Source organism: Dunckerocampus dactyliophorus, chromosome 4 (assembly GCF_027744805.1).
Source record: "Dunckerocampus dactyliophorus isolate RoL2022-P2 chromosome 4, RoL_Ddac_1.1, whole genome shotgun sequence".
Lineage (NCBI taxonomy): Eukaryota > Metazoa > Chordata > Actinopteri > Syngnathiformes > Syngnathidae > Dunckerocampus > Dunckerocampus dactyliophorus.
The window spans coordinates 17,836,641-17,846,889 of record NC_072822.1 but is presented as its reverse complement, the minus strand read 5'-3'; the positions used below and the strand labels follow the sequence as shown (position 1 = coordinate 17,846,889).

At 38.9% G+C, this 10,249-nt stretch overlaps 1 protein-coding gene across 1 annotated transcript; it reads right to left on the bottom strand.

Annotated features, from left to right (window-relative positions):
- Positions 1 to 4,030: 4,030 nt before the first annotated feature.
- nkx6.3 (NK6 homeobox 3) lies at positions 4,031 to 7,248 on the bottom strand. The gene is made up of 3 exons (XM_054774194.1): positions 6,597 to 7,248; positions 5,226 to 5,392; positions 4,031 to 4,447 (listed from the first exon to the last, which is right to left on the bottom strand). Exons 1-3 carry the CDS (start codon positions 7,003 to 7,005, stop codon positions 4,220 to 4,222), a joined length of 804 nt encoding a protein of 267 aa, XP_054630169.1. The 5' UTR covers positions 7,006 to 7,248; the 3' UTR covers positions 4,031 to 4,219.
- Between the last annotated feature and the right edge of the window lie 3,001 nt (positions 7,249 to 10,249).

Below are 10,249 nucleotides of genomic sequence, written 5' to 3'. Positions count from 1 at the left end.
ATACTTGGTCAAACAAATAAACAAAACTAATTTAAATAGCTCAACACATTTAATATTGCAAACTGTCACTATTGAAACATTTGTACATTTTGAAAATAAATGTAATTTACAATGGGGGTTGAATCATTTTGAGTGCAAAGATCATATGTGTGGAACACACAAGTAAACAAGGTGGCTGCGGCGCTCCATTGCGGAAGAAGATGCAAGTGTCTTCATCACATACACAAGAATGGACAGGCGACACCGTTGAAGTACGACGCTGATGATAGGGGTGTCATACAACTTTGTCAAAAACTCCAAACTATCCCTTTAAGTATTTATAATGATTTTATAATGGACATGTAATGATCTCTTCACATCTTACAGGCTTTGCCATTTTCTGGACGTTACTGCGCAAAAGATAGCCATTCAACAAATAGCTGTTAATGTTGGGGTACCACAGATGTAATCCGCTGGAAAAAGCTTGAATAATATTCTCTAAAATACTTGAAAAGTGCTTGAATGTGACCTTGGACTACAGTACATCCAGACAGTATCCACAGTGCGTTTTCAACGCATTTTCTTACATTACAGCCTTATTCCATAGTGAAATATTCATTTTTCTCTATATTCTGCACACACAACCCTTAACGACAGCATTGTTTTTTGAAATGTTTGCAAATGTATTCAACATAAAGAAGTAAGAAATCATGTGTAAGTATTCATACGCTGAAAATCGAGATCAGGCGCATGTTGTTTCCACTGATCATCCTTGAGATGTTATTGGAGTCCAATTCGGAAAGGCAGAGCACAAACCATACATGAAATCAAAGGAATTGTCTGTAGGTCTCCGTCCAAAGACAATGTTACGCTATATTACAAAAGAACTGTCAAGCACAAGGACCAAGCGGAAAACAGCCACTCAAGCTGACACCTGTTTCTCGCCCTGCAAGCTCATTGATTAGTCGTTTTTTTTTTTTTACGAATGTGTGATCGGCCGTCCCTGCTGTCACTCCATGAACCCCTGGACTTGCACATGGGTGGTGTTGTTAGCTGGCCACAGTCCGTGCTCATCAGCCACTGTTGGGCGTTTGTTCTGCCTGGGTCACGTCAGCTAGACTGGTTTTAACACGAGTTTATATCACTTTTCAAGTCGTCCATTAAGGCAGTTTTCCTTTTAAAATGCCTGTGTAGTCTGTAAAGGTGTGTCAAACTTGTGAGGCTGCGTCTTTTAGGACCAAACATCTGAAAGCTGCATCGATTTTAATTAATGGGACCGTCCAACTTTTGGGAGATTTTCTTGTTGCGTCACATACTCACACCCTTACCCTAACATGTACATGTTAGCATTACAAATACAGTTTTACATATTCTTAACAGGAATTACTGTAGTGTTCGATGTTAAATCACCTTAAAGGCTGAACACTGTGTACAATGAAATGTGACTACGTGTAAAAAGTTACGACTGCTTTGAATGCTGCAAAAACTGAATGACAATGACAATACGCATTTTTGACTAAAAATATTTTTATATGCAGTTTTAGATCAATTTGTGTAATATGTAACCACCAGAGATATTGCTTAAAATAAGCAAAATGATCTGCCGGGGGAGTCCAAAGTAAGGTGTTTTTTTATTGGCACCCAGCACATTAAAAAATAACAAAATAAATAAAATAACAAAGAAAAAAAGTAGTCGTTTGGTGGCTTGGGGCATAGTCAGCATATTCTAAAGAAAAAACTTTTTTTTTTAAACAACAAAACTAAAAACAACAGCAAAAATTGAGGAAAGGAAGTAATTTTATCAGCATAAAGTCATAATATTAAGAGAAAAAAGTCAAAGTAATTTTTAGAATTTTAAAAGCATAAAGTTGAAATATTAAAGAGAAATGTTGTTTTTGTAATATAATCAGAATCAAACAAAACAATAAAATTGCAGTTTTCGTAAATTAGGATGGGAAACAGTTACTGTATAATGTGAGAATGAAGTCATAATATTCAGAAGAAATAAACTACAAGAGGAAAGTCTGGTAAGAAACAACAAGAATCAACATTTTGATAGTGAATGTACTTTCTTCTCACATTCCTCCTTTCTAACGACCCAGCAGCTTCTTGTTGCTTCATTGCAAAGTACTTTGTTTGTTTGTAGTATCATTTCCAAAGGGGGTGGAATAGTTTTGAGTGCAACGGCAGGTCTTCAAATGCAGCCCTGAATTGGAACACAGCTTTAGTCACTGTTTATGTCTTCCTTCCCCCCCTTCCTTATGTCATTGCCAAAAACATCCCATCCTGCACCTCACGTGTGTTGATGATTTAACATAGCTTCACTCATACGTCATACAGTGTTTGCTAATGGAATTTTTTCTTTGTTTGACAAGTAGTACTATACTGTATTTTTCATGTTTTTAATATATTTTGAGTTCTGGCTTTAATGATGTGAATTAAGGCAGTGTGTTTAATGACACTTATCTCAATAACATTGTGCTGCTATAATGCATGTGAATTCATACAAGAATGATTTTGTGCATAAGCTGTCACATGTTTTGATATATGGATCAACATTTATGTACGTATGTGCTGGGGACTAAATGCTTGCCGTGATGGACTTGATACAATTAAAAAAGGCTGCTGGAAAGCAGTAAACATCAGAGTGACGTCTCTATACAACACTTTTGGAGCTATGTGAAGTCACAGAGACTATTGGGTTAAGGCGGTGGTCTGGTGGAATTGATTTCTTTAAATTGCTCTATATACCTATAAAAATATACCCAACATGATTTGACCCCTGCACTCACTTGCTGGTTCACGTCATCATCTGGCAGCTACATTACACGATATATGTTCATTCCTTTGGGATATTATTTGAAAAAATGACCAATATAATTACAACAAATTGCAAACACATCAGTTCCAAATAAGTCGAATTTAAATAGGAGGAGAAATGGAAAAATGACATAATTGTTTTCATTCTATTTATATTCACCAGTCACAGTATTAAGTAAACCTGAGTAACACTCATTTTGATGAAGCTTGACAGAGATATATTAATTTAACAATGTGTTTATTATTGTGGTTGTAGTTTGCACTGCATTGCATTATTATACTGACAGCTGCTTCTATAATATTAGGAACGTACAGAGCTATTGTAAATAAGGGAACAAAAATATTAAAAACACCACTCAGTAGTGCAGTTCTAATGTACAAAAATGATTCGCTACAATATTGATTTTGTGAACATATGTCACACAACAACCATAACGCTAATCAGCAGATTAACTGCAAAGGACTTATTGATATGCACCTGTACATCACTAGTTTGTTATTCAGTAATTTATTGTATATTTTCTATTATTTTCTAATATATATACATATATGTACATATATATACAATATATACACTGTATGTGTGTGTATAGGCGCACGGTGACCACACAGTCAGGAGATCGGGAAGACCTGGGATTGAATCTCCGTTGGGCATCTCTGTGTGATGTTTGCATGTTCTCCCAGTGCGTGTGTGGGTTTTCTCCGGGTACTCCGCTTTCCTCCCACATTCCAAAAACATGCATGGCAACTCTAAATTGTCCATAGGTATGAATGTGAGTGTGAATGATTGTTTGTCTATATGTGTCCCGCGATTGGCTGGCAACCAGTCCAGGGTGTACCCCGCCTCTTGGCCGAAGTCAGCTGGGATAGGCTCCAGCATACCCGCGACCCTAATGAGGTTAAGCGGCATAGAAAATAGATGGATGTGTTTATTATATCCAATTTTATATATAAATATATTAATATTTTTAATGCAATTTCAAATAAATAATATTTAGATTCTGATGGATGTATTTGATTTTTTGGATGTTTTTTTTTTTTTATCAAAAGCAGAATTTCTAGTACAGCTCTTGTGGACATATATCACACAACAACCATAACAAATTAGAAGCAACTTAATCTATTATTTTATTTCTCTTTTTATATATACGCCCCAATTGGGAGGACACTTCCTGTTCTGCTAAAATACAGGAAACAGCAGAAAATAATTTAAATATTTTTATTGTATCATATTCCTCTTCACATATGGAAATGCTTGTGAATAATATCTAGTAAACACATGTCTTTGAGCTTTATTTTTGCAGGGTTTTTTTGGAGGGGGGTGGTGTTGGTCGTCTTGCAGGTGCCCTCCTATGAGCGTGCTTGCATTCATTCAAGACTTGCATGCATTTCAGCTGAAAAGCATGAGTATGAGCATGCATCAGATGTTGTGAGGCCCGAGGCGCAGGACTGAGAAAGCTCTGCGGTGTTTGCGCAGCAGCAACCGGATCTTGTCGTCATCCGAGTCTGGGTCCAGAGGCTTGTTGTACTCTTCATCCTCCACCTCGTTGTCTGAGGCCTCCCCGCCTGGCCCCGCTTGGGTCTGCGTGGAGCTCGGCTCAGAGGCGCTCTTCTTCCTCCACTTGGTGCGCCGGTTTTGGAACCAAACCTACATTAACAAACAGTTATACGCATGTGGGTTCAGTATTTGGCAAGACTTGCTGCCATTTAGAACTGACAAAATGGTGTATTACTGTAACTTGTCAGACCGAGTAAGCGGCTACCATTTATTGAACCAGTGTTTCAGTGGGTAAATCATCGAATTGTCTAATTTGCATCATTGGGCATTGCACATGTGTAAGTAACTTATGGAATCTTATGGAGAGACAAAAAGTGAGCATAAAACATGAAAAGCAAAATAAATATGCTTAGAAATACACAGCAGGACCCGATGCTTGCCGAGAAGAGCGATAGATGTGCTCATGTTAGTCTCCAAAAGTGTCTAACAATACCTGAAAAGGTTGCTGGATTTGTCGCTAGTTGCTTTTTTGAAACAGACAATGTAGAGGTGTCTGAATACTGGCTCAATATACAAAGCTGTAAGTTGGCAATACTGATCCCTCCTGCTCAGGTGTGTATGAGGTGTGTTACGAAGCGGAGTTATCTACTGTACGGACTTGTAACGACAAGCTACATTCACAGATACTTCCATTATAAATCGCAGATATTTTTATCTATTTGTGGTGGTACAAATTTATTTGCGGCAGTCCGTCACAAATAAATGCATGTAGGGAAACACTGTGAACCAAGCAAAGGTGGAAGTCACCTCAATGTGCCAATAAACTAATGAATAACAACCAATATTCTTCATTAAGTGGTACCAAACATCATTTTTAAAAAAATAAAATACATCACTCTTGCTACTAAAAGAAAGTTGAAAGGTTTACCTTGACTTGAGACTCAGTCATGCCCAAAGAATAAGCCAGTCTGGCTCGTTCAGGCCCGGCTAAGTACTTGGTCTGCTCAAAGGTCTTCTCCAGAGCAAAGATCTGATGTCCACTGAAGGTCGGTCGGGTGTGTTTCTTCCGACCTGACATGTCCCCCAGCTGATTACCTGAAATCATCCAAATCAAAACGTCTACATCACTCATGTTACTGTCTTAGGGAGGAATAAAACGCTTATTGTAATTAGAAATCACTGTTGCGTTAATTGAAGTTCAATTCTATTATTATATTGCATTACAAAACATGTGATGCTCAAAAATGGCTCCTTTTCACTGTGATTGGTCCACATTCAATAAACACAATGCCTGCTTTGCACTGACTTACAGGTGCATCTCAATAAGTTAGAATGTCATGGCAAATATGTTTATTTCACGAGTTCAATTTAAAAAATGAAAGTCTTACTGTATAAACATGCACGACACATATGCTGGAGTGTAATATTTCACAGATTTCTTCTCTTATTCCTTAATAATTAGTATGATTATAGTTTACAGCAAATGAAACCCCCAAATACAGTAGCGCATAACATATGAATATTAATAATAAATAATATAAACTACTGGTTTTGTACCCTAATATATATATATATATATACATATATACTGTATATTACATTCTGATGCATACATTTGTGTTGCGGATCACACAGAGAAGCAGACCAAGCATGCAAGGGGAGATTTCAAAGCAATGGGGAGTGCAAAGCGGTGCCCCTGAGCTGAGACCGGCAGGGATTCGGTGGCACCTCGACAGTAGTCAGGAAGCAGACTAGCATCTCTACCATAACTACTTGCAATTTTTTTATTTAGCCTTGGGTTCCGAAGCCCAAGTCCTTACAGACTAAGCTCCTGCCACCCCAAAGTATTATAATACAGTATATGATATTATGCTACGTATAGAGTAAACATATCCTGTCTCTAAATATCATGCATTTAGTTTCATCAGAGAGGTAAAGAGTACATTTCACAAATATTACATAATAAATATGTTTGTTATTCTGGTTGCAGTGGTGTAGAACTGCAAGGTATCATATAGAAAAGTGTCCTTGTGCAGCAAAATAAAGGGACCAAAACATATGAAATATGTGCAGCGAATGCACCACCACAAACTGTAAATGCAGGAATAAAAATATTTCAAATTAAACAAAGTCTCTGACAGTTTCTAGCAAAACTGAACATTTTGACGCAGCTCTTAGGTATACCTAATAAAGTAGTCACAGAGTGCATGTATGCATTGAACTGTGGGTATGGCTTGCTCTAATAAAACAAGATACACAGAAGTTGGGACCAACTGGTCCAGAAAGCGTTTGGACTCACTGTTGGCGCAATGCTGCTTGCCTCCTCTCCAGTCACAGCCGCTCTCGGCCCAGCAGCTCACAGTGCGACCCTTCATAGGGCACTCGGCACCAGACTTGGCGAACCCGTTCAGGGTGGAGCTGTAGTCTCGGTTGTAGTACATGGATGTGCTGGAGACAGGATGGCCGAACCCCCCCACGGTGGAGTAACCAGGCAGTAGGGTGGTAGTGGTGCCCGTGGCGCCCACCCCCACCATGGAGCGACTCAGAATATCACTGATGCCATGAGGGGTCCCTGCAGGCAGCTGGCTGCTAAGGCCCGCGTTGAGCTTGTAGAAAGAGTTTGGTACCGAATACTGGCATACTGGTGCCTTCAACTCAGTGGGAAACTGATTGTTGAACAGGAAAGAACCTTGGATGTTTGGATCCATGGGATGTAGCTCCCTCTGAGTTCTCAGATAGTCCTGTCAGATCCAGTCAGGACCTCCTCGAAGGGCCCACTGGGAGCTACTTCTCTTTTGTCGATGCTTTGGTCTGGGGTGCAGCACCCTTCAGATATTATGTTCTGATGTGAGGTCCAAAAGCTGACAGATGAGCTCAACTCTTCACTGTTGTCCCTCACCTTTTGGCAGCCATAGTGAGTCTGGTCCATATGTGACACTCCCTCCCACTGATGCCGGTGCTCCCCCCAAATATCATACATAAGATATCTGGAGGAGCACATTGATAAAGACAGGACACATTAGAATGCAGCCTGGGATTGGTCACGGCCAACAGGCCTCGTCATTGGCTGGTTGGAGAGAGCCAGGATGGTTATTGGACGGCTTCAGATTGATGATGTTTTGAACAGGTGGAGAAGGAACAAGTTGATTTTTCTTGATGGCCTGCCGTGTTTGACCAATTGTGGTGGTGGGAGCGTGCATCTGAGCCTTGGTTTGCCTCTCTGGAAATGTGCTTTACAGTAAAGTATGCATTATATGATGCGCCATATACAACATTACCCCTTTGTTCTGTTAAATCATTCTTACCTCCACCAAGGAGCCTAGGATTATATCTGGATTACACAAAAAACTAGATTTCCACAAAACTTTGGAGGGGGGTTGGTGCATGGGCCTGGGAGGAACGCAACAAAATGTTGAATTGATTTGTAAATAATGCATGCAAGTTAATATTAAAAAAAGGTTAAAAGATTAGGGCTTCTGTAAATGTGCACCAATTCTGGGTGCTGTTCTAGTTGCATAATAGACAGACGACACACAGGAGGTAGGTTTATAATTCAGCCATAAACATTTATGAGCATGTAAGTGTGAGAGTGTATCAGTTACAGGTAGACTTGGTCTGATGAAACGTGAGCCTGACAGAATGAGAGTGACTCACTCAGCTTTTTATTTATTAAAGAAAAAAGAACGTAGGAAACATATTGAACAGCAGAATGACATTTAAGCAAATCATGTGCATAATGTGTAGAAATAGCTTTTCACTTAGTACAGGGGTGGGCAAACTACGGCCCGGGTGCCACATGCGGCCCGCCAAGTGTTTGAATCCGGCCCGCCAGTTGCTTCCAAAGTATTTAAAGCTTTAACATACAAGCTGGCAACATGACTTGCAAGTAGTCAGAGTCAACCTTTTGATGGTTTAAGTAGCTTTTCACATGTAGTGATCCAGACACCTACCTCACCCATGGTGCCAAACAAACACAAGTAAAAAAAAAATACGTGTCACACAACTTAACCTACCCACTAGGAATTAAAAAGGAGGGATATTCACATACCCTTTAATAGTCAATGTTTTAGTGTTCAGAATAGAGTGCATGTATCAAATATATAGTCAATTTTGTTAACTCAATGCGGCCTGCGAGTGAAAAAGTTTGCCCACCCCTGACTGAGCAAGTACAATGCATAATGTTCACAGTGTTGTGAACATTTGCATTGTTAAAATATCCTTTTGAATTACGTTTTCTTTGTGCATATGGTTCAACATCTCTCTTTCTATCTAACATAGCAACATGAACTGTGTTTGTTACTCCTGCTTCTTTCTACAGCATGTATAGGACATACACTACATAGACAAAAAAATTATCATATCCAAGTTGTTAGTCATTCAACTGTTGGACTGGTTCCTGCAGGTCATTTTTCATCTCCGAAAGACATTTTTGCTTTCAGCTTGTTTTGAACAGTTTGTGGTTTTCAGGGCAGCTTGTCTGTGCGTCAGTGCACAAAACACAATCATACTTTTTGCTTCGGGAAATTAATGGAACATTTTGATCTTCCACAAAATTTTCCACCAGCTTTGCTAACGTTGTTATTGTTTTCCAGTAACGGGTAATCTAATTAATTTCAAACATTACAACGCTGTGATTGTTACGGTAAGTAAAATGTGGCACCATCTCTGCGTCCTCTCCACACCCACATAACACGTCCTCATTATCCACCAATCACATGCAAGGAGCATTCAAGGACATCAGAACCCCTGACATTAACACAAAGGACAAGCAGGTCGTTCTATTAAGCATTGATACAGTAAGTCCTCAGCGTCGAACTCCAAATAGTTGAATTTTTTCAAAAAAGTAACGCAATAATTACTTTCCCTGGTAATTACACTACTCCCTAATTTATCATGGACCCGACCGTGATCTATAAGTGAATTTCCGCAACGTAGGACTCCTTATATATAAATCAAATGTTTTCATAGCTAGAGCATGGAAAACCTGTTTACTACTTTTTTTTTTTAATTACTTTTTAACATGACTAGAACATGAACTAACACCCCTATAGTCACCTTTACACTCATATTACCCAATATAGTAGACATTATAAGAGTAAACTAGATGATTGCAATGTCAGGAAACATTGCACATTAAAGCATGAGATTCATGGGGTGGGGGGTCGGGGTGGGGGTGGGGGGAATGAACAGGAAAGTGTCCATGTTGATGTTGGAAAGGTTGGAATCTGTTGAGAAATGTGGAAGTAAACGGGCATGTCGGGAAAAGTACGAATGTTTGTGCTGTGGATAATAGCACGAATGTCCTGACTTAGTTGAATGAGTTGATGTTGGAATGCGGTGAACCGGTTGAGAAATGTTGAAGTAGTAGCATTCCTTAAAAGGTAATTCGTTTTCTGGAAGAGTGGGAATTTTGTGGAAAAAATCAAATGTTTTAAATGTGAAAAATAGGTAGCCTTAATATCTGGATTGTGATGAATGATTTGATGTTGGAATTGTCAGAATTGGTTACAAATGTAGTTAGAGTAATTGAGATCCAAAGGAAATTACAGTAATTATTGCATTAAGCATTACTGTGCCTGTTGAGAGATCATTTAAAACTGCAATAAAAAGGCTGTTGTTCAGGAGATCAAGTCTGGTGTTTCGTGTGTCTCACCGAACCTTACAGTAACACTACTGACACCTAGTGACCTGTTTGGAATACTACATATCATTCACAGTGCCTTGTCGCCTGAATGCCTTTTTATGTATTTTAGTTCATTTAGCCATTTTTATACTTGAAAATGGTAGGCAATAATTATCTAACATTTTCTTCAGCATGCTTATTTTTGACTAGAAATAGGGTGTATTCAACCACAAAACAGCATGATTTATTAATATATTTTTGAGAAAACATAATAGAGTGAAGCCACAAAATTCAAACCGTGAAGTGGCGGGGGCAACTGTACAGTAATT

Bases quoted from the DNA above. Each gene is read 5' to 3' on its own strand.
- nkx6.3 (XM_054774194.1), bottom strand. From the start codon at position 7,005: ATGGATCCAAACATCCAAGGTTCTTTCCTGTTCAACAATCAGTTTCCC. The intron at 5,393-6,596 runs GTGAGTCCAAAC...GGATGATTTCAG, and splicing joins CAAGCAGCATTGCGCCAACA to GTAATCAGCTGGGGGACATG. The intron at 4,448-5,225 runs GTAAACCTTTCA...TTGTTAATGTAG, and splicing joins TGACTGAGTCTCAAGTCAAG to GTTTGGTTCCAAAACCGGCG.